This window comes from Nicotiana tomentosiformis, chromosome 6 (assembly GCF_000390325.3).
Source record: "Nicotiana tomentosiformis chromosome 6, ASM39032v3, whole genome shotgun sequence".
Taxonomy (NCBI): Eukaryota; Viridiplantae; Streptophyta; class Magnoliopsida; order Solanales; family Solanaceae; genus Nicotiana; species Nicotiana tomentosiformis.
Genome location: NC_090817.1, coordinates 12032935 through 12057846, shown reverse-complemented (window position 1 = coordinate 12057846; position 24912 = coordinate 12032935). Strand labels below are relative to the sequence as shown.

Sequence of the window (24912 nt, the reverse complement as noted above, 5' to 3'; positions counted from 1 at the left end):
GGGAAATTTTTTAAGCGATTCAAGTCTGGTCGCTCGATGCATATAGACGGCGTGGGCAATAGCACACAAATATCGAGGAATTGGGTGAAATTTCAATTTTATGGCCTTAAAATGCCAAACAACGAGGAACAGTCATGACGAATCGGTAATTATTGTTCCTTAGGTTATTTTTTATGGGCCGACAAATTTTAGGTGATTTGGGTTCTGTCGCCCGGATGCATGCACATGGCGTGGGCTATATAGCACATGAAAATATGGGAATCGGGAAAAATTCAAACTTTATAGTCATAAAAAGCCAAAAAGTAAGGAACGGTCATGGCAAACCGGTGACTGTTGCTATTTAGGTATCTTTTGATGGGCCGAATTTTTTTTAGTCCTGGTGGCCCGGATGCATGTAGATGGTGTGGGCTATAGCACACAAACATCTAAGAATCAGGCGGAATTCCAATTTTATGGTCCTAAAACACCATAAAACGAGAAACGATTATTGCGAAGCGGTGACTATTGTTTCTTAGGTCATTTTTTATGGACTGGCAAAATTTTAGGCGATTGGGTTCTGGTCGCCCGGATGCATGCAGATGGCATTGACAAAAGTACACAAAAATCTAGGAATCGGGCGGAATTCCAATTTTATAGTCCTAAAACGCCAAAACAACGAGGAACGGTCATGGTGAAGCGGTGACTATTGTTCCTTAGGTCATTTTTGATGGGTCGGCAAAATGTTAGGTGATTCATGTCCGGTCGCCCGGATGCATGCAGATGGTATGGGCACATGAAAATCTGAGATTCAGGTGAAATTCTAGTTTTATGGCCCTAATACAACAAAAATCGAGGAACACTGATGGCGAAGCTGTGACTATTGTTTCTTTGGTCATTTTTAATGGGCCATCAATATTTTAGGCGACTCAGGTTCAGTCGCTCGATGCATGCAGATGGTGTAGGGTATAGCACGCTAATATCCAGAAATCGGGCGTAATTTCAATTTTATGGCCCTAAAACACCAAAAAATGAGGAACGGTCATGGCGAAGCTGTGACTATTGTTCCTTTGGTCATTTTTGACGGACGGGGAAAGTTTTAGGCGATTCAGGTCTAGTCACTCGATGCATACAGACGGCGTGGGCTATAGCACACTAATATCGAGGAATTGAGTGGAATTTCAATTTTATGGCTCTAAAATGCCAAACAACGAGGAACGGTCATGTCGAATCGGTAATTATTGTTCCTTAGGTTATTTTTGATGGGCCGATAAATTTTAGGTGATTCGGGTTCTGTCGCCCGGATGCATGCACATAGCGTGGGTTTGGTCGACCGGATACATGCAGATAGCATGGGCTATAGCACACGAAAATCTGAGTATCGGGTGAAATTTCATTTTTATGGCTCTAAAACGCCAAATAACAAGGAACAGTCATGGCAAAGCGGTTACTATTGTTCCTTAGGTCATTTTTGATATGCCAAAAAAATTTATAGGCGTTTCGTGTTCGGTTGCCCGAATTCATGAAGCTAGCGAGCACATGAAAATCTGGGAATCATGCGAAATTCCAGTTTTATGGTCCTATAATGCCAAAAAATGAGGAAAGGTCATGGCGAAGCGGTGACTATTGTTCCTCAGGTCGTTTTTGATAGGCTGTCAAAATTTTAGATGATTTGGGTCCCGTCGCTTGGATTCATGCAGATGGCGTCGGCAATAACATACGAAAATCTAGTAATCGGGTAAAATTCTAGTTTTACTGTCCTTAAACGCCAAAAAATGAGGAACGATCATGGCGAAGTGATGACTATTGTTCCTTAGGTCATTTTTGATGGGTCGACAAAATTTAGGGCGATTTGGGTTTGGTCACATGTTTGCACGCAGATGGCGTGGGCTTTGTCACCCGAAAATCTAGGAATCGGCCGAATTTCTAGTTTTATGGCCCTTAACACCAGAAAACGAGGAACGGTTAGGGCGAAGCAATGACTATTGTTCCTTAGGTCATTTTTGGTGGGCCGACAAAATTTTAGGCGATTCAGGGACGATAACCGGATGCATGCAAATGGCGAGGGCTATAGCACCCGAAAATATGAGAATTTGCCAAAATTCTAATTTTATGGTTCTAAAACACCAGAAAACGAGGAACAACCATGGCGAAGCAGAAACTATTATTTCTCATGTCATTTTAGGTGGGCCAATAAAATTTTAGGCGATTCGGCCCGGTCGACCGGATGCGTGCAGATGACGTCGGCCATAACACACGAATATGTGTGAATTAGGCGAAATTCAAATTTTATGTCTCTTAAATGCCAAAAAACAAAGAACGGTCATAGCGAAGCAATGATTATTGTTCCTTAGGTTGTTTGTTATGGGTCGGCAAAATTTTAGGCGATTCGGGTCCGGTCGTCCAGATGCATACAGATGGTGCGGGCAGCCCACGAAAATGTGTGAATCAGGCGAAATTCAAGTTTTATGGCCGTAAAATGCCAAAAAATGAGGACCGGTCATCGCAAAGCAATGACTATTGTTCCTCAAGTCATTTTTTATGGGCCGGCAAAATTTTAGGCGATTCGAGTCTGGTTGCCCAGATGCATGCAGATGGATAGCACACGAAAATTTGAGAACCAGACGGAATTTAGTTTTATGGTATCAAAATGAGGAACGATTATGATGAAGCGGTGACTATTAATCCTTTGGTCATTTTTTATGGGCCGATAAGATTTTAAGCGATTTGGGTCCGGTCGCCCGGATTCATGCACATGACGTGGGCTATAAGCACACGAAAATCTGGGAATCAGGCAAAATTTCAGTTTTATGGCCCTAAAATACCAAAAAATGAGGAACGGTCATGGTGAAGTAGTGACTATTCATTTTTTATAGGCCGACAAAATTTTAGGCGAATTGGGTCCGATCGCTTGGATGCTTGCAAATGGCGTGTGCAATAGCACATGAAAATCTAGGAATCAGGCGAAATTTCAGTTTTATGGCCTTAAAACACCAAAAAGCGAGCAACGATCATGGCAAAACGGTGACTATTGTTCCATTAGTCAGTTTTGATGGGCCAGTAAAATTTTAGACGATTCGGGTCCACTCGCCCGATGCATGCATATGGCGTGGGTTAAATTACATGAAAATCGAGCGAAATTCCAGTTTTACGGTCCCAAAATGCCAAAAAACGAGGAACAATCATGACTAAGCGGTGACTATTAATCCTTTGATGGTTTTTGATGGGCCGGCAAAATTTTAGGCGATTTGAGTCTGGTCGCCCGGACGCATGCAGATAGTGAGGGCTAAGCACATAAAAATCTGAGAATCGGGCGGAACTCCAGTTTTATGACCCCAAAATGCCAAAAACGAGGAACGGTCATGACGAAGCGAAAACTATTAATCCTTTGATCGTTTTTATGGGCTGGAATATTTTTAGGCGATTTGGGTCTGATCGCGGATGCATGCAGATGGTGTGGGCTATAGCATACGAACATGTGAGAGTCGGGCGGAATTCTAATTTTATGGTTCTAAAATGCCAAAAATGAGGAACGGTCATGGCGAAACGTTGACTATTATTCCTTAGGTCATTTTTGATGGGACGACATAAGTTTAGGCGATTCGGGTCCGGTCGCCCGGGTGCTTGCAGATGGCGTGGGAAATAACACATGAAAATCTGGAAATCGAGCGAAATTCTAGTTTTATGGCCCTAAAACGCCAAAAAATGAGGAACGATCATGGCGAAGTGGTGACTATTGTTTCTTTGGTCATTTTTGATGGGTGAGAAATTTTTTAGGCGATTCGGGTCTGGTGGGTAGATGCATGCAGATGGCGAGGGCTATAGCACACTAATATCCAGGAATCAGACGGAATTTCAGTTTTATGGCCATAAAAAGCCAAAAAATGAGTAACGGTCATGGCGAAGAGATGACTATTATTCCTTAAATCATTTTTGATTAGCCGACATAATTCTAGGTGGTTCAGGTCCTGTCGCGTGGATGCATGCATATTGTGTGGGCTATATCATATGAAAATCAGGGAATCAGACAAAATTCTAGTTTTATGGCCCTAAATTGCCAAAAATAAGGAACGGTCATGGCAAAGCGGTAGCTATTGTTCCTTAAGTCATTTTTATGGGCCAACAAAATTTTAGGCGATTCTGATCCGGTCGGCCAGATGCATGTAGATGACGCGGGCTATAGCACACAAAAATCTATAAATCAGGTGGAATTCCAGTTTTATGTCCCTAAAATTCCCAAAAATGAGGAACGGTCATGGCGAAGTAGTGACTATTGTTCCTTGGGTCATTTTTATGGGCCGAAAAGGTTTTAGGCGATTCAGGTCTGATCATCCGGATGCATCCAGATGGCTTGGGCTATAGCATACGAAAATCTAGGAATCGGGCAAAATTTTAGTTTTATCGCCCTAGAATGCCAAAAACGAGGAATGATAATGGCGAAGTGGTGACTATTGTTCCTTAGGTTAATTTGGATGGGCCTGCAAATTTGAGGCGATTTAGGTCTGTTCGCCCGGATGCATACAGATGACGTGAGCTATAATACTTGAATATCCTAGAATTGGGGAAAAATTCCAGTTATATGACCTTAAAACACCAAAAAACGAGGAACGATCAAGGCGAAGCGGTGACTATTAATCCTTACGCCTTTTTTATGGGCCACAAAATGTTAGGTGATTCGGATCCGGTCGCCGGATGCATGCATATGGTGTAGGATATAAGCATACAAAAATCTGGGAATCGGAGCAGAATTCCAGTTCCATGTCCCTAAAACGCCAAAAAATGAAGAACGGTCGTGGCGAAGCGGTGACTATTGTTCCTTAGGTCGCTTTTTGTGGGCCGGCAAAATTTTGGGCGATTCGAGTCCGGTCGCTTGGATGCATGCATATGGCGTGGGGTATAGCACACGAAAATCTAAGAATCGACAGAATTCCAATTTATGGCCCTAAAGCGCTAAAAATGAGAAACGGTCATGGCGAAGTAATGACTATTGTTCCTTAGGTCATTTTTATGGGCCGGCAAAATTTTAGGCAATCCGGATCCGGTCACCTGGATGCATTCATGCACACGAATATCCGAAATTCGGGTGAAATTCTAATTTTATGGCCATAAAATTCCAAAAAATGAGCAACGGACATGAAAAATGGTGATTATTGTTCCTTAGGTCATTTTGTATGCGCCGATAAAATTTTAGGTGATTCGGGTCCGGTTACCCGGATACATGCGGATGGCTTGGGATATAGCACGCAAAAATTTGGGAATCGGGTGGAATTTTCAGTTTCATGTCCCTAAAACGCCAAAAAATAAGAAACAATCATGTCAAAGTGGTGACTATTGTTCCTTAGGTCGTTTTTATGGGTCAGAAGAATTTTAAGCGATTCGAGTCCGGTCGCCCGGAATGCAAATGGCATGGGCTATAACACACGAAAATCAAGAAATCACGCGGAATTCCAGTTTTTATGGCCCTAAATGCCAAAAAACGAAAACGGTCATGGTGTAGCGGTGACTATTGTTCCTTAGGTTATTTTTTATGGGACGACATGATTTTAGGCGATTCGGGTCCGGTCGCCCGGTTGCATGCAAATAGTGTGGGATATAGCATACGAAAGTCTGGGAATCGGACGGAATTCCAGTTTTATGGCCCTAAACCACCAAAAAATGAGGAACGGTCATGGCGAGCAGTAGCTATTGTTCCTTTGGTCGTTTTTAATGGACTGGCAAAATTTTAGGTAATTCGGATCTGATCGCTCGCATGCATGCAGATGGCGTGTGTTATACACTATGATGAATTATGTTGTTTAAACTGTCTTTTAGCTAAGCCTATGTTGATCTCATTTCCATGAGTCATCTCCTTCTTGACCCAACCAACAACAACAACAACAATAACACAATGAAATTCTACTAGTGGGGTCTGAGAAGGGTAGTGTGTACGCATACCTTACCCCTACCCCGAAGGGGTAGAGAGGTTATTTTCGAAAGACCCTCGGCTCAAGAAGACGAAAAAATGCAATAAATCAGTACCATCAATAGAAGCCGTGGAACAATTAACAGGATCACCAGAACTAGAAAATAGATGAAAAGCAAAACAATTATCAGTATATAAAGCCCGGTACTAAGAGGAACGAAAGAGTAGTGTGACTCAACAATAACCACTAACAGTCTAAGACTAAGTCCTAACAGACTAGCCTCACTCTGGTGCGTCGTTGGAATATGCACAACTATCTCCTACCCTACAACATTAATGCTCGACCTCCACAACCTCCTCTCTAGGTCCATGTCCTCGGTAATTTGAAGTCGCGACATGTCCTGCTTGATCACCTCTCCCCAATACTTCTTAGACCGTCCTCTACCTCTCCGGGCTTCTCCTCTGAACGTGCCCGAACTATCTGAGCCTTACTTCCCGCAACTTGTCATCCATGGGGGTCACGCCCACCTTCTCTTGAATATCTTCATTCCTAATCTTATCCATCTTAGTGTGCCCGCACATCCACCTCAACATCCTCATTTCAGCTACTTTCATCTTCTGGATATGTGAGTTTTTAACTGGCCAACACTCAGCCCCATAAAACATGGCCGGTCTAACCACCGCTCTATAAAATTTACCTTTGAGAATCGGTGGCACTTTCTTGTCACACAGGACTCTAGATGCTAACCTCTACTTCATCCACCCCACCCCTATATATTGTGTAACATCCTCGTCGATCTCCACATTCCCTTGTATAACAAGGTAATTGAAACTGCCCCTCTTAGGGATGACCTGTGATTCAAGCCTCACGTCCAATCCTGCTTCCGTCGGCTCGACGCTGAACATGCATTCTAGGTACTCTGTCTTAGTCCTGCTCAACTTGAAACCCTTAGGCTCACGGGCCTGTCTCCAAACCTCCAATCTCTCGTTGACGTCGCATCACATCTCATCAATCAACACTATGTCATCAGCAAATAACATACACCATGGCATCTCCCCTTGAATATGGTGTGTCAGTGCATCCATCACCAGGGCAAATAGGAATGGGCTGAGCGCAGACCCTTGGTGTAACCCCATAAAAACCGAAAAATGCTCTGAGTCGCCTCCCACTGTCCTAACCCGAGTCTTAGCTCCTTCATACATGTCCTTAATCACCCTAATGTAAGCAACCATCACATCTTTTGCCTCCAGGAATCTCCATAGGACCTCTCTAGGAACCTTATCATACGCTTTCTCTATATCAATAAATACCATGTGCAAATCTTTCTTCCTATCCTTGTAGTGTTCCACCAACCTCCTATTAAGGTGGATTGCTTACGTGGTAGAACACTCCGGCATGAACCCGAATTGGCTGGATCCTTCTTGACCCAACCAATGTTAATAATTTCGAGGATACTTGTTGTGAGCACATAATTTTTGACTATATTTGAATTTTTATCACCTTCTACTATGTAAATATCTTCAGAATTTAATATATATTTTTTAGCTTTGTTACACTTATATATATATAGAGAAAAAATTATTAATAATTTAAAAGGTCAATTATTACTATTAGTATTATTTTTATCTTTACTTTTAAATAAAATGAATTAAAAACCGGAAAAAAAAATTAAAAACAAATTTCGGATTTGAATTAAAAAATAGAAAAAGTAGAAATATAAAATTAAAAAGTAAAAGTAAAAGTAGGTAGAAATATTTTAATAAAAAAAGTGAAAGAAAGTGAAATTTTTTAAAAATAAAAGTAAAAGAATGTGAAAATTTAAAAAAATAAAAAGTAAAATAAAGTTGGAATTAAAAATAAAAGTAAGGGTATCTGATTTTTTTTTTTAAAAAAGAAGTAAAAGTAAGGAGGAAATAAAAAAGAAAAGTAAAATAAGTGGGAAATAAAAAATAAAAAAAAAGTAAAAAAGTGAGAAATTAAAAAATAAAAGTAAAGGAAAGTGGGGAATATTTTTTTTAAAAAAATAAGAAAAATGGGAAGTTGAAATTCTTTATAATTAAAAATAAAAATAATAAAAATAATAAAAAATCTGAAATTATTTTCTATAAATAGAAGAGAAATGTGATGAAAAAGAAAAAATAGAGAGAAAGGAAAAAATAGGGAGGAATTGAGAAAAGTTTATTTTCTTCTTCTAGGATAAGAAAATTTCTACTCGTTTCATTCTTTTTTCGGCTTTCTTTCGAAAAATCTAGCAGTTTCACCGCCCCAAAACCACCAGCCCTTGACCACTTTTGAGCCATCATTAACCCCCCCTCCCAAAAACCCCAAAAAAACTCCAAAATAGTCACTAAATCGTCAGTTTTGCAAGGTTGATTGAGGTTGCAAGTTAAAAATTGCCGCTCGAGTTTTCCGTGGTCCGAAGGGTCCAGTTGAGAGCTATCTGATCATTGAGTAGTTGTAATTTAAATCTACAATCATCAATACAAAGGTTCACTTCTCTTTCTATTTTGTTTTTCTCATTAATGTTTTGGGTCACTTTATTTTAATTTAACTTTGAATATGATATGATTGAGTTCGCATCTGAGTGTGCTAAGATTAATTTGTTCTCATGTTGAGTATTTGTTACGATTAATTTATTGTCCTTTTTAGTAGTTCATATGGTTAATTTTATTGATGAATATGTATTAATTCGTTACTTTTCTTGTTTATTCAATGAAGTAATGACTTTCCATTTTAGCATGCTTTAGTTTCATTTTGATCTCCTATCTTAGTGACTAAATTGGTCCTGCGTGTATCTATCTATTCCTGCCATAAATTTAGTCTAGTTTTAAATATTGGTTAGCAGTAAAATTATAAGAGATTAGGTTGGGCCATGATTGATGTAAGACTTTAATTGAATTTTCCTAACATATTTATGGGCTAATTGTTGCACATGACCAAAAACAAATAAACATTCACAAGCTAGCCAGTTTTTTCCATAATTAATTTACTTCATTTCCTCCATAACAATATACATACCTCATGACCTTACAATAATGTCAAAATTAGTAATTGAATAATATTCGAACACCGTAGCTTAATTTAGGCGCGATTAATAATAAATCATCGTGACTATAGGTACGGTTCCTGTGGCATAGTCATGATACGTAAACCCCAATTCAAGTGCGCGTTTCACGCGACTTGACCATAACTTCAAATAATAATAAAAATAAACATGTTGTAAATCGCGGGTGCATTTCACGTGGCGCGGTTTGCAATGTGTACCAAAACGACAAATATGTAACATCGCGACTTGTTCAAATAAATTCCATAAATATTAAAAAGCGGTAAAAGACAAAAATGCACAATAGGTTTAAAACATGTAATAAATCAGATAATTACGCCAAGTATTAATTGTTAAGCGACCGTGCTAAAATCACGTAACTCGGGAGTGCCTCACACCTTCTCCCAGGTTAACAGAATTCCTTACCCGGTCTTCTGTGTTCGCGGACCAAAAAATACGAGTCAAATTTCCTCGATTTGGGATTCTAAAATAAATCGGTGACTTGGGACACCATAAATTATTCCAAGTGACGACTCTGAATAAATAAATAATCTCATTTCGAATAATGTCACTTAAATTGGAAAAACTCCTTATCCCCTATCCCCTCGAGAAAAAGGAGGTGTGACACTTGTTAGAAAAAATTAAAGGATGTTCTCTAAACTTCTGATATTGTTGAAATCTCTTCGATATTCACTCTTTTTTTTCTTTTACAAGGGAACCGCCCTCCTACTTTTTTTTTTTAATCTCGTTGAAAGACTATACATCTACCCTATCTCAATGTATTTCTTTAGAGGAAGACTCACATTTGTTCCTCCTTTCGGATGATGAATCTTTCTCAGAATATGGAGTGTGAATCAAACCCATATTTAAATTGAAACTGAGATATTGATGCAACTTCTTCCCTTCTGAATTAGATAGTCATATCTAAAAGAAGTTGACAACGGCGTCACATGAGCCTAACCAACCGAAAGGGCATGGAACGTCCAAGACGAGGACGACCATCGAGTTCACTCTTTAATTTCCAGTCTAAGGGTGGTGACCGGAAAGGTGGTGCCGGAGAATGAAAGATGTCAAAAAGCATCTTCTTAAGAAGCAAAAGGCTTAGAAACTGATAAAAAGCAAATTCTTAATGAGCATATCCTACTTGCCCTCTCTTCCCACAGTTTCATTAATTCAATGACTGCCAAAAAAAATAGGGGAAATTTCTCAAAAAATTCCACTCAAAATCGTATATAACGGCTGTCTTACGGCCCCAATACTTAAGCCCATATCTTTGTTTAAGCAATAACCTTTGCCAACTGTTAATTCCATTACTGTGTTTCATTAACAACCTAGCCATGCTGTTTCTAACTAGCAATGTTCCACTTATCAAGGGAATGAAAATGATAGGCTCACGCAATATTCGGTGTTAAAATTCCCAAATCTGGAATGACAGGCGGCCAAAGCGCACCACGGAAATGACAAAGAAGCACCCCTCAATCGATTAGAATCCAAGCAGTAAAAGGGGAAATCTTTCTTTCTAATACAAACCACAAAAACCTTTGCCGCGAACTTTTTCAATCGGTTGTGTAACTAAGTATTATAATACAAATACACTCAAGAATAAACAGAAAGCATCGGGCATGCTATGTGTTGCAATGACAGACTATGCCTGAACATGAATTCCAGAATTTTCACAAATGTTACAAAGCCATATAAAGTTTCCATTCAATCTGTAAACAATTTACATTTTCCTCAAATTGTCTAACCTTGCTTGCAGATCACTGTCTATTCCACCGTCGTCATGTTCACTTGCCTCAGCTTGTGCAACCTTGTTTTTCGCTGCTGGAGCAGCCACAGCAGCAGAAGGAGCATTGACAAGCTGGCATTAATTCAAGGACCATAAAATTAGCATTACAAACATATGATAGATCCAAATAAGTGTGTAATGAAAGAGTGGTAAAATACCTCATTATTCATACTAATTCCAATCTCATCAAGGACCTGGTTCACCAACTCTTCAGTTTCTTCTTCTTCCTCATCCCCTTCCAAAGCATCATCGATGGCATCTCCCATCACCTCACTCACCATTTCCATCTTTTCATTTTGCATCTCAAATTCTTGCATTATTCTCTGCAATGCCGGCAAATTCATCTGCCTGTTCATCTGTCCCATTGCCTTTGTAACACCTTTCATTGCTTCACCCATTGCTTGTGTTGATTTTAAAGTCTGATATCAATGATAATATTTGGGTATTAAGAAAAGAAAGAGTTAGCAAACCATTCATTCGTCAGACAAACAAATATGTTAAAAGTGAAATCGACTCTGTTAAGATCTGTTAGTCAATCATTCACACAGCATAATGATTTTCGTCAACCAATTTGCCTGTAGCTATATATTCTGAACGAAAAGAGAAGATATCATATCCTCAGGACATCTCAATTTCTTTGCATCACTGAAAAAAAACTCTTTGCTTCCTTTCCAAAGATAGATTCTCTTTTATTCTTCTACTTCCATGTTTTTAGCTTTTCATCCATTCTTTCTTTCATTTCTTTTTCTTTTTCGCTCTGAGTCGGGGGTAGGGGTGGAGAAATCAAACTTTAATGATTTCAGTGTAGATAGACAACCCAGTGGTCGGGCATGCAAAGGACTAGTTTATCAACCTTCTTTTTTTTTTGGAAAGAAATGAATTTATCAACTTCCAGTATATAGAATTATTAAGTGCAAATTTTGTATCGATGCTCCTTCACCACAAAGGCAAAGAAGGAGACAGATTTCATCTAGCTTCATACAAATGAACCAATGGAGACACATTTAAAATTGTCCATGAGCATGTGAAGGAAATTTATTGCTAAAGTTGCAGAATTTACTCAAGGGGAAGGGAAGAAATCAAGGATTCTGTCATGCAAATATTAAGTTTTGTGAACAACGTCCCACAATGACAGTGGTTGTATTCTCAAGAAAGATTAATACTTTTCAAGAAGTAAAACAATAGCAATAGCTACATCAGCAACAAAAGCTAACAAAAATGTTAATGATAATGATCATGTCCATAACTACCTGTATTCTGAGGGAGACACCTTGAAGTTGGGACTTAAGCTTGTAAAATTTTTCAATCTGATGCCTTGTCCTGATAAGATCTTTTGCCATCACCTTTACAGCACCCTGGAATCAAAAGAACTTCAAATCATAAATGGGCTTAAGTATTGTTGCTAATCCTATCTCCTTGCACTATCTATAGCATAATACTATACCGACTCAAAAAACAGAAGTGACAAAATAGCTTAGTGCCTTTTCCCAGGACTCGGTGCACTCGCACTAACTCTATACAGTAATTATTTGAATATGATTGTAAACTCTATTATACCAACAGATTTTCTGTTCAACTAATTGACCCACGTCTAAATTAGAAACCTAAGCGATGGGTTTTATTGGCGGTTTGCTCTGAGCAATGTTTGATTAACTAGAGAATAGTCCCTATTCAGCACCTCATTAATAGTATGACTGACGTTTACTATTAGTTCAAGCAGCCTACAATACTAATAACAAAATTGAAGGATAGGCTCCTCCATCATAGAACAATCCACCTCTAAAAATAAAAAAGATGGAGAAGTACTCCTTACTAGGACAGTGGGGCTAAGATCCAGAGAGAAGACCTACCATCTGCCCTTGCTTTGCACTTTTCTTTATCTCTGCAATTAGCTTCTTCTCTTGTGTTTGTAGCCCCTGTCGCTCCCTTTCTATTTCTCGGATAGATTTATCAAGCATACGCTTATTTTCACGCAGGAGCTCTGCAAATGAAAATAAAACATTAAAAAATTATGCAAAGAAAGGCTTCAGGAAAAGCTAACAACAATCACATTCCGTCAAGTTCCACAAGGATATCACAGCGCAATATCATGCACCGGCTTACTTAAGAAACAATAAAGGAGGAAATTAACAGCTAAACTCCATAAAACTGAGAATCAGCAAGTAAAGCTGTAAAAATACCAAGCAAAAGTATTATCTTCTAAGAACTACAGCAAAATCAGTTTTCTATAAAAGAAACAGAGCCATATTAAATTTAATAGGAAACTAAAAAAGAGAAGTGAATAGACAAATAGCACCATTACAACATGCAAAGACTTCTTAAAACTTCAAGAGAGGTATAGAAAAGTTAAAAATTTCAAAAAAGAATTAAAAGTTCTCTAAGCTATCCAAAAGAAATAATGGTAAATTTCCAACAACAATCGATTACCCATCTCCCAGTGTATTACAATTTTTAAAAGCAAGGAAAAATGAAAAGGTACGAGAGATAAATGCCCTGGTAACTATTCCAGCACAAACAATGTTACGAGTCAAACTCTGATCAAATTCATAAACCCCAAAATACAACTCAATTCTGATATATTGAGACTTCTACAAAACATGTAAGGTAAAATAATGATACATTCAGACATTAAAGGACTCGTAAAATAATATCTGTAGAGGTATGATTTGGGATCTGGACTTGCAACCTTGCTCTGATAAATAAGTAGGTATACCAGACATACAAACATAAAATTGATGTAGTTTATGAGATCAATTTCCTACACAAAAAGGTGACTTTTCCAAAAGAAGTGGGCACATACACAGAACGAAAGCACTGTACTTATCTGAATCAAGTTAGTTTTTCTTTTTTCCCTTTTTTGGGTGTCAACTTATTCTACCGTTTGTGTTTGAACAAGACCAACACAAAGTTGGGGTTTTACTGGTTAAGGTTTAACAGTAGAAAATACAAATCGATTATAAAATATTCAACTTTTTCCCTTTCTTGGCCTTTTTGCTAAGATAATGTGTAGTATTTGTCCTTATCAGTTTAATATACGTGGGATGTTGTGTCACGTGATATTCACACATAAAATGGGAAAAACAAGCTTTAAATTTTTTAATTGAGTAGTAAAGAGATGCTCCCGAAAACCTGCTTGATCAGCAAAATAGAAATTTTAACCATTCTACAATCTAAACACTAGAATTTACATAATCACGGAGGACTAAAAATTGGATCACGATACTCTCATCCTCAAACACCATTTGAAGAATGCTACACCCAAAAAAACTACCGAACCTAAGGTGGCCAAAGCCAAATCTTTGCCATCAATCTAGCAAATTTTAAAACTTGAACATCCTAAATAAGTTATTCATTATCCTAAGTCCATTTATGCATCATCCCCTTTCCCTAAAACTTTTTTCTAAAATTTAGAATAGTGGTGTTCGGAGCAATTTGCATGCACCTCGACTATTCCACCAGGATACTTGCTACCTTACACCAGCACAGTACCGGCTAATTCTACCAAACAAGGCTTAAGCAAATGGGGAAATTACCCGGTGCTTTTTGTCTCTGCTGAGATTTGAACCATGATTTTCAAGGTTTGCACATGCTTCATTGACCCCCTCCCCCCGTACATCTGCCTTCTTAAACTTAACCAAGCAAAACCATCAAAACCAGAAACCTAATTTCGCATGAGATAGAGATTCTACAATTGCAAATCAATGATGAAAGGTCAATCATACTTAATTTAACACACTTATCCTTTTTTATAAAAAAATTACCACAGTTATCAATTCCAGGTGATCGCGCATCAATTCAAATAGATCGCTAAATACATCACGAAATAGGAAATTTTAAACCGCAAATAAATCATTAAAATAGCAGTAAAAATCAATTGGATTAAAATCAAGCAGATATTTTTTATTTGAAAAACAAAAAGGTACCTGCGGGAGTTTTTCTCTTGCCGAATAGGAAACTCATCTTGATCGATCAATCGGTCCGGTAGTCGATTGCTTTCGATTGAATAATTATTATTATTCTCTATCTGAAAAGGAATGATATTTTGAAGGAGAAAAAGTGTGGGTTTAGGCTTAAAGAAGAGTCAAGTACTACGCGGCAAGAGTGGTTGGCGAATCCAATACCGCAACACGGCGAAGTTAAGAGTCCCAAAAGGAACTTTCCGTTAGGAGATGGGCTTCGGATTTTATCTCAGATAGGTGGGCGGGCCTCTTTAATTGGACTCCAAAGCCCATTATATCAGATCGGCCCAGATATTGGGTTGGAAGTGCACAAATAAGGGGAAGTACACAGTTAGCCAATAATAACACATATATTTATTTTTAAGTCACTATTTAAAATATCTTTAGTCTTTATCCACTGCTTTAATAAACTTTTACTCACCCGGACGAAAATACCCTTCTGCTCTTAAAGTTCAGGACTAAGTGTCCTTAACTTATGAGCTTGTTTCTGTAAGTTCAGGACTAGTTGTCCTTAATTTATGAGCTTATAAGTCTAAGTTTAGGACTACCTGTCCTTAACTTTTGAACTTGTAACTCTAAGTTCAGGTCTACATGTTCTTAACTTTAGAACTTGCAACTCGAAGTTCAGGACTACTTGTCCTTAATTTTTATGCTTGTAACTCTAAGTTAAGAACTACCTGTCCTTAATTCCTGTGCTTGTAACTCTAAGTTATGGACCAAGTCTCCTTAAATTATGAGCTTGTTACTGTAAGTTCAAGACTAGCTGTCCTTAATTTATGAGCTTGTAAGTCTAAGTTAAGGACTTCATATCCTTAGTTTTTGAGCTTGTGTCTAAGTTTAGGACTACATGTCCTTAACTTTTGAACTTGTAACTCTAAGTTCAGGACTACATGTCCTTATTTTTTGAACTTGGAACTCTAAGGACCCGTTTGGCCATGAGTTTTGCCAAAATAAATTTGGGATTTATTTGGCAAACACATGTTTGGCCATAGATTTTGCCCACATTTTGGCAAAATCCCAAAATCCTAAAATCACCTCAATTGCTGATTTTGGGCCAAAATATGATCGTTACATTTTTAATTTTTTTAAATATTATCCCAAACTTTTATAATTTATAAAAGAGCCCACATTTATTACGACCAACTAAATATTTGATGAATATGCTCCCTTATCAGCTCAATCCTTTGTGAATCTTACTTTTGCTTCTGATTTATAGGCTAAATGGCTTTCTGAACACTTATATCAGTTAACTTTTTCTTCTTAATTAGGAGCCGTAATTCTCTAATGGAATTTCACTGTAATTAATGATTTATATAGTTCATTATAAAAATAATAATTTTGTACCAAACTTATTTATATTCATGGCTATGGTTTGTGATAATGATACTATTGGGTATTTGTGATCGTTTTTAGAACTTGTGGGTATAAGTCATGTTTTATGTTTTTCAAATAAAAAGTGAAATATGTTTTGAAAAATCATGTCCAAACACATTTTCATCTTCAAACCAAATTTCACCCAAATCAGATTTTTCAAAACAAATTTGGAAATCTATGGCCAAACGCTAGCTAAGTTAAGGACTACATTATCTTCGTCTTCTTCACTTCCTCTTCATTCTCTTCACCAACAGTTTCCATCAAAATGCGTTATTGTTCGTCCCATTACACTCTCTTCATCAGAAAAAATACCAACAAGAACAACGGTAACACAATCATCTGAGCTTACAAAATTACCATCTGAGTAAAGGACAAATAACTGGTTTGCACAAATTCAAATTGATCTAATGGAGTTAATGAAATTCCTTCACATCTTCGGCAGATGTTGTTTGCTGACACATTTAAAGAGGTTGGTACAAAGTCCCCTTATCCAATATGAAACTTGTTCTTCCATTATTATTCTCCAAAATTTTAAAAAGGTTGATTGTCTTTAAGAAGGTTGGCTACATCTTGACTTGAAATGCAGCAGAAATGTTGTCTTTCTGGATGCTGAGCACGAAAACTGAACATCTTGAAGCCGTGTGTACTTCAATTCTAGCTAGGGGATCATGGGGTGAGCTAGAGGAGTGCTTTTAATTATCTGTTTTCTGCTTATTGACGTATTTGCAGAAATTGGTCAAAACATAAAAGAGATAGAAGAAAGGGTAACACCGTCTTTTCATATTAATTTTAATAGATCAATGGCTATTTTTGCTCAGCATTAAAAATACTGGATAAAAAATAAATACCACTTTAAAAAGTGGCTACCTCACGCAATTTTTACCACAAATAACCCTCAAATTAGATGGTCTTGAATTTTTATCTCCGCTTGTCCCATGAGCAGAATTTCAAATTTAAGAGTAATTTTCATAAACCACTATATTTTAGAGTCTATTAACTATAATATGTCTAATTACCATTCATAACTACTATTCAATTGTTACTAAGTTGTATTACTTGTATTCAAACACGCAACGAATACAACATGTGTCGATTGTATTCGTCCGCGCAACAAATACAACGTGTATCAACTGTATTCGTTCGCGCAATTTTATTCATTCGTGCAATGAATACAATATGTATCAACTGTAGTCAAGGCAAAATACAAGGGTGTATACAAAGGATACAACTTGTATCGACTGTATACAGGAGTGTATATAAAGGATACAACATGTATCGACTGTATCTGTTCTCGCAACGAATACAACTAAAGTAAAATACAGAATACAGAAAAATAAAATGTTCTTGTTGAGAGAGTCGAACTCAAGACTTCCATTAACTAAGCGAGCGCTCTAACCAACTGAGCTACGAGAGCTTGTTTCAGTTCAAAACAATTAATCTCTTAGTTCATGAATTTGTTATAAAATTCAAATATAGCTATGAATGGTAAATTTGTTGAAAGTATAGCAACGAATAGTAAATACAATGTAAATATTTGATGTGTCGTATAATTTTTCCCACAAATAACCCTCCAAGTGGATGGTCTTCAATTTTTATCCCTCTTGCCCCATGAGTAGAACTTCAAATTTAATAAGTATTTTGACTTTTAGTTCTACCCTGGGACAAACGGGGGGTAAAAAATAAAGACCACCCAAAAATGTCAAAATTGCAGAAAAGGGTGGTCATGAATCTTTGGCCCCGCATAATAATTTGTTTTTAGAAATGACATATGTTTCTTATGAGACATACGTCCCAGTTGTAATGTGTGCATAAGTTAATTTTGCCTATGAGGCAAGAGTTCGAGACATTCCAAGAAGTTACAGACAGTGCAATATGTTGCATATTGGATAAGCTTTTCAGTTGTATTGACTTGTTAACAATTTAAGGAACACATGCAACTTTTATCAATAAGGTAGAACTTGTGACTAATTGAACAGGTTTACTATTTTATAATATCCCGAACTCTTGCCTATTGGGCAAGTGCATGTATAGCCATTCTCATGAATGTTATTTAGAGATTAGTGAGTATTTATTTTGTTCTAAAATTTTAAACTAAAAATCTTAATTTCAAGAAAGCTCAGGATATTTTTGTCCTGAAAAATTGAACTGAAAAACTAAAATTGGGGATGTATTGGCTAATTTTTAAATAACAGTCATTTAGAATGACTACGTGGTGTCATTTCTACCATAGGCAAAACTAATTTATGCCCATAACTACGGGGCCCAAAATTTCAAGACTATCCTTTTTGGAGGTTATTCTTGCAAATCACCATTGACAAGTGACAAACAAAGGTACTTTGCCTCGTGATTTCCTGAAAGCCAATTAGGAATTTTCTTATTTTCATACACAATTTACTATTTTGATCTTTTGGAATTAATTCGATGAGACAATAGATCGAATACATCGATTTTTTGTAAGATACTTGATTGTCTATTGTCTATTTGAGATAAAATATCGGCAATTCAATCCAAATGATTGAGCAGATTCGTATCATTTTAAGATTACTGTCCCCTAACATAACAAAGAAAAAGAACATTTTCCTAAATGAGAGGAAATAAGAAAAGAGAAATTAATGGTTCGTTATAAGTATAACTGCCTATATTTTTGTGTAAACACTTTGATGCTTCAAAAACTATAATTACAAGAATTTATACTAATACTTAAGATTTCAAAGTTGACATTATGTGTATTAATTTGCTATGGCTGACCAATTTAGGTCTTGATCCCATTATATTCGACTATCAGCTTATTTAGGCATATTTCTTCTTGATGATCGGTAAATACCCTTACATCCTTAACTAAGGATTTTGGGTGAGAGTTTTGAGAATGAAATCGTCTCGATAGTGCGATGACCCAAAATATCATCTTTAAATTTAATAAGTAATTCTGTGTTCTAAGACCTCGAAAAGCACCGTTTATCATTCCTCGGCTTGCGTGCGATGTCCGTACAATTTTCCGGAAAGTTTTTATATGAAAAATGGATTAAAAGGTGAAATAGAGCTTTAAAACTCAACTGAGTTGACTTTGGTCAATATTTTGAGCAAACGGACCTGGATCAGTGTTTTGACAATTCCGGTACATCCGTATCGTGATTTGGGACTTGGGCATATGCCCGGAATTGAATTCCGAGGTCCCTAGCTCGAGATATGGAATTTTGATAAAATATTAAACATTTGAAAGCTTAATGATTTTTAAGAAATTAGTAATGTTGGATTTATTGACCTCGGGTCCGTATTTTGGTTCCAGAGCCCGGTGTAGGTCCATTATAATATTTATGACTTATCTCCCGAATTTGGTAAGAATCAGAGTTGATTTGACGTGATTCAGACGTCTGGTTGTAAAAATATAAGTTTTAAATTTTTTTTGAAAATTTCCTTTGATTTGGTGTCCGATTCGTAGTTCTTGGTGTTAGTTTAGCGATTTGATCACGCGAGCAAGTTCGTATGATGTTTTAGGATTTGTGTGCAAGTTTGGTTTGGAGCCCCGAGGGCTCGGGTAAGTTTCGGATGGGCTACAAGATGATTTCGAACTTAGGAAATCTGGTTTTCTGCAGACTTAGGGCTTCTCATATGTTCTTCTTCGCGTCGCGAAGGTACTCTCGCGAACGCGTAGAGCAAATTAGGGTTGGCACATTTTGTGCTTCGCGTTCGCAAAGTAGCCCTCGCGTTCGCGAAGTGTAAAATGGGACAACACAAATTTGTGTTTCACGAACGTGAGGCACTGACCGCGTTCGCGAAGGGTAAAAGTTCGAGAAACAGAACTTAAGTTCTGGAAAATGGGATTCTTCCCATTTTCAACCCTTTTCTATTTTTGAGCTCGGGTAAGGAGTTTTTTGGGCGATTTTTACGAAAAAATATTAGGGTAAGTGTTCCTTATCCTATATTGATTATATTTCATGATTTCATACTCATTTATATCATGAATCCGTGAATTTATGGAAGAAAAATTAGATTTTTATAAAATCTTCCAAAATCGAAAATTTAAAATTTTAAGGTCCATTTAACATCGGAATTGGATAATTTTTGTATGGTTGGACTCGTCTCAGAATGGGTGTTCGGATTTCGTAAGTTTTTCCGAAATTTGAGACGTGGGTCCCACTGTCGAATATTTTAATGAATTTCGGATTTTTATCCGGAAAATTTATAAATTCATATGGAATTAATTCCTATGATTCGTATTGATTATATCGAATTATTTGTGAATAGATTTGAAGCTTTTGCAGATAAATTTAAAAGGAAAAGCTGTGATCGAGTAATTGATTGGAATTTGCAAAGGGAGGTAAGTGCCGTGGTTAACCGTGACTTGAGGGAATAGAACCCTTAAATTATTTGCTATGTGAAATGCATGTGAATGACGTATAGGCGAGGTGACGAGTGTCTATACGTCGTCAAAGTAATTGTTTGCATATTTACTTGAAAAATCATAAATTATATTAAATTATGAATTAATTGTTATAATATTTGTTTCTCTCCTATTTTTTGTCAAATATTAACTCTTGAATTCCTGCATTAATTGTTACATGCTATTTGAATTATGTGCCTTAATTGCTATTTGACATTTAGCATATTAAATATTAAACTGTATATTTTCTCTCTGATTTCTATAATAATTTGCTATTTGCCTTTGGTTGTTCGTAATTAAATCATAATTAGTTTATGCTTGTTATCTTATAATTTTATATTAATTATTGTATTTATTGGGGAAATTTTTTTATAAGAATTGGTAAATGAATATGTTGGAGGATCGGGTTGCACGCCGCAACAAGATTGATTATAATGAATATATTGGAGGATCGGGTTGCACGCCGCAACAGACTTATTAAAAGTTCATATTGGAGGATCGGGTTGCACGCCGAAACAGACTTAATTAAAAGTCGACATATACACACACACACACACACACACACACACACACACACATATATATATATATATATATATATATATATATATATATATTGGGGGATCGGGTTGCACGCCGTAACAGACTTGATTAAAATGAATATATTGGAGGAGCGGGTTGCACTCCGCAACAGAACTGAATGTGAATATATTGTGAGAGCGGGTTGCATGCTGCAACAGAATTGATGGAAATGATAATTGGTTATGACTGCTGAGTTGGCTTAAATTATTATAAATGAGTTACCTGATTTATTTCTACTATTTGTTGTTGTTACTAATATTGCGTACAGGTAATGTAAGTGACCCGCCTTAGCCTCGTCACTACTTCGTCGAGGTTAGGCTCAGCACTTACAAGTGCATGGGGTCGGTTGTACTGATATTACACTCTGCACTTCTTGTGCAGATTTCAGAGTTGGGCCTAGCGGCGTACCATAGACTTGCTCGGATTTCAGCTACCAGAGGAGACTTGAGGTATAACTGCATGGCGTCCGCAATTCTGAAGTCCCCATCTATTTTACTTTAGCTGTGTGTTTATTTCCAGACAACTTTATTTTATTCAGACCTTTATTTGTATTTATTCTAGAAGCTCGTGCACTTGTGACACCAATTCTGGGATGGTATTTAGACATCGTTGCATTTATGGATTATTTCACTATATTTTAAAATTTGCTTCCGCTTTTGTTTTCTTGATTATTAATAATATAAATATTGTTTAAAAATTGGTTAATAATATTCTAACGTTGGCTTGCCTAGCAAGTGAAATTTTAGGCGCAATCACGGTCCGAAGGTGGGAATTTCGGGTCGTGACAGTTGGTATCAGAGCACTAGGTTACATAGGTCTCACGAGTCACGAGAAAACTTAGTAGAGTCTGAAGGATCGGTACGGAGACGTCTGTACTTATCTCTCAGAGGCTATGAGTTTAGGAACAATATCATTTTTTTCTTATTTTGTCGTGCGAATTTATTCTATCATCGATGATTGAACCATTCTACTCTTATTCTATGGTGAAAATATGTAATACCTATACCAATGGACAGGGACCAGAACCCCCGGTGACAACTATGGTCAGAGGTAGAGGTTGAAGTCGAGGCCGTGCTAGAGGCCGAGGCAGAGGCCGAGGTAGAGCTCAGTCCAGAGCTCGAGCAGCTGCACCTGTTGTAGAACCTCAGGTGGACCTTCAGGAGGAGATTCCAGTTGAGAATGTACCAGTTGGAACAGTTCAGGTCCCGAAAGGATTCATAGCCACTTCAGTACTTCAGGACGCTCTAGTCCGTCTTGTAAGTCTTATGGAGGGCGTGGCCTAGAATGGTACATTTCCAGTGGCACCAGCCATCTCACAGGCTGGGGGAGAAGCACAAACTCCCACTACTCCCGCTCCGGAGCAGATGGCTCCCTAGAATCAGGCTCCAGCAGCCCCACCAGTTGGGGTAGTTCAGCCAGTTGTTACGGCATAGATCGGTGATAGGCCCGCCATGTCTTTTGAGGCCTTATTGAGACTGGATAAGTTTACTAAGCTCTTTCCAGTTCACTTCAGTGGTACACCTTCTGAGGACCCATAGGATTATCTTGAACACTGCCACGAGGTGCTGCGAAACATGGGTATAGTTGAGACCAATGGGGTTGATTTTACTGTATTTCAGATGACGGGTTCCGCCAAGAGGTGGTGTAGAGATTATACATTAACCCGACCAGTCGGATCGCCTGTACTTACCTGGGAGCAGTTTTCTCAACTATTTCTGGAGAAGTTCCTCCCTATCACACTGAGAGAGGAATTCCACAAGCAACTTGAGCATCTACAGCAGGGCAGTATGACTGTTACTCAGTATGAGTCCTGTTTTGTGGATTTGGCCCGTCATGCTCTCCTTTTACTACCTACGGAGGGAGAGAGAGTGGGGAGGTTTATTGAGGGACTCACTCACCCTATCAGACTTCAAATGGCCAAGGAGACTGGAAGTGAGATTTCTTTTCAGGCGACTGTTAATGTCTCAAGGAGGATCGAGATGGTTCTTGCACAGGAGAGAGGGCAAAGGTCCGATAAGAGGCCTCGTCAGTTCGGTGGTTATAGTGATACCTCGTCTGGAGGTAGAGGTAATTTTGGTAGGGGTCATCCTCCCAGACCGTTTCATTCAGCACTTCATGCATCTCCCGATGCTTCAGGGAGTCACGGTCCTATTATGACTTACTCTGGACAACCAACATTCAGTGCACATTCAGCTCCTATCAGTGCACCACCACTCCAGAGTTACTACATCGGTTATCCGGCCCATTTGGGTCAGCTTCGGCTTCAACAGCCACGACATCAGGATGGGTGTTATGAGTATGGGAACATTAGTCACATCAGGAGATATTGCCCTATATTGGCGAGTAACAGATCTCGGCAAGATTCTCGTGCCATCATACCAGCACCGGTTGCTTCACCGCCTGCTCAGCCAGCTAGAGGTAGGGGTCAGGCAGCTAGAGGTGAAGGTCATGCTATTAGAGGTGGAGGTCAGGCCATTAGAGGTGGAGGTCAGACCGTTAGAGGTGGAGGCCAGCCAGTTAGAGGCCATCCCAGAGACGCAGTTCAGAGTGGTCGGGCACATCCCCGATTTTATGCTTTTCCAACTAGGCCTGAGGCCGAGTCATCTGATACTGTGATCACAGGTATTATTCCAGTTTGCCATAGAGATGCTTCAGTTCTATTTGATCCAGGATCTACTTATTCCTATGTGTCCTCCTATTTTGCTTCATATTTGGTTGTGCCTTGTGATTCTCTGAGTGTTTCTGTGTGTGTATCTACGCCGGTGGGAGACTCTGTTGTAGTAGATCATGTCTATCATTCGTATGTGGTTACTATTGGTAATCTTGAGACTAGTGTGGATCTTCTACCTCTTGATATGGTAGATTTTGATGTCATCTTGGGTATGGATTGGTTGTCCCCTTATCATGCTATATTGGATTGTCATGCCAAGATAGTAACCCTAGCTATACCGCGGTGACCTCGATTAGAGTGGAAAGGAACTCCTGGTCATTCTGCCAGCAAGGTTATTACTTATATGAAAGCTCGGCGTATGGTAGAGAAAGGGTGTCTAGCCTATTTGGCTTATATTCGCGATCCCAGTGCGGATGTCCCTTCTATGGACTCAGTACTAGTTGTTCGTGAATTTCCAGAAGTATTTTCTACAGATCTGCCGGGGATGCCACCCGACAGAGTTATTGACTTTTGTATTAATTTGGCTCCAGGCACTCAGCTCATTTCTATTCCATCATACCGTATGGCCCCGCCATAGTTGAAAAAATTAAAATAGCAGTTACAAAACTTGCTGTTCAGGGATTCATTAGACCTAGTGCCTCGACCTGGGGTGCACCGGTATTTTTTGTAAAGAAGAAAGATGGCTCTATGCAGATGTGTATAGATTATCGGCTGTTGAACAAAGCCACTATCAAAAACAAATATCCGCTGCTAAGAATTGATGACTTATTTGATCAGCTTCAGGGTGCCAAGGTATTTTCGAAGATCGATTTGAGGTCTGGTTACCATCAGTTGAAGATTTGGGCATCTAATGTACCTAAAACAGCTTTTCAAACCCGGTATGGGCATTACAAATTCCTAGTGATGTCATTTGGGTTGACAAATGCCCCAGCAACATTTATGGATTTGATGAATCGGGTGTTCAAGCCTTATTTGGATTCTTTTGTAGTTGTATTCATTGATGATATCTTGATTTACTCCAGTAGTCGAGAGGAACATGAGCAGCATCTTCGAAGTGTGCTTCACACCTTGAAGAATAATCAGTTATATGCCAAGTTTTCAATGTGTAAGTTTTGGTTAGACTCAGCTGCCTTTTTGGGGCATGTTGTATCGGCAGAAGGCATAAAGGTGGATCCTAACAAGATTGAGGCTGTTCAGAATTGGCCTAGACCTACTTCAGTTACAGAGATTCGGA

At 38.2% G+C, this 24912-nt stretch overlaps 2 protein-coding genes and 1 pseudogene across 2 annotated transcripts; 1 reads left to right on the top strand and 2 right to left on the bottom strand.

The window, feature by feature from the left end:
* Nucleotides 1-6877: 6877 nt before the first annotated feature.
* On the bottom strand, nucleotides 6878-7192 carry LOC138893575 (secreted RxLR effector protein 78-like). Its single transcript, XM_070178205.1, has one exon. The coding sequence runs from the start codon at nucleotides 7190-7192 to the stop codon at nucleotides 6878-6880; it is 315 nt and encodes a 104-aa protein (XP_070034306.1).
* Nucleotides 7193-10462: 3270 nt separating this feature from the next.
* Nucleotides 10463-14867, bottom strand: LOC104109118 (vacuolar protein sorting-associated protein 2 homolog 1). Its single transcript, XM_009618325.4, has 5 exons — nucleotides 14635-14867; nucleotides 12562-12692; nucleotides 11962-12066; nucleotides 10870-11130; nucleotides 10463-10783 (listed from the first exon to the last, which is right to left on the bottom strand). Exons 1-5 carry the CDS (start codon nucleotides 14669-14671, stop codon nucleotides 10646-10648), a joined length of 672 nt encoding a protein of 223 aa, XP_009616620.1. The 5' UTR covers nucleotides 14672-14867; the 3' UTR covers nucleotides 10463-10645.
* LOC117279809 (U2 spliceosomal RNA) lies at nucleotides 13685-13845 on the top strand (annotated as a pseudogene).
* Nucleotides 14868-24912: the final 10045 nt, after the last annotated feature.

What these genes read in the sequence shown, in the direction of transcription:
- LOC138893575 (XM_070178205.1), bottom strand. Translation starts at nt 7,192, where the DNA reads ATGGTATTTATTGATATAGAGAAAGCGTATGATAAGGTTCCTAGAGAG.
- LOC104109118 (XM_009618325.4), bottom strand. Translation starts at nt 14,671, where the DNA reads ATGAGTTTCCTATTCGGCAAGAGAAAAACTCCCGCAG. An exon ending in GTGTCTCCCTCAGAATACAG is followed by an intron (nt 11,131 to 11,961) that starts GTAGTTATGGAC and finishes CATTGATATCAG; the next exon opens with ACTTTAAAATCAACACAAGC. An exon ending in GAATTAGTATGAATAATGAG is followed by an intron (nt 10,784 to 10,869) that starts GTATTTTACCAC and finishes AATTAATGCCAG; the next exon opens with CTTGTCAATGCTCCTTCTGC.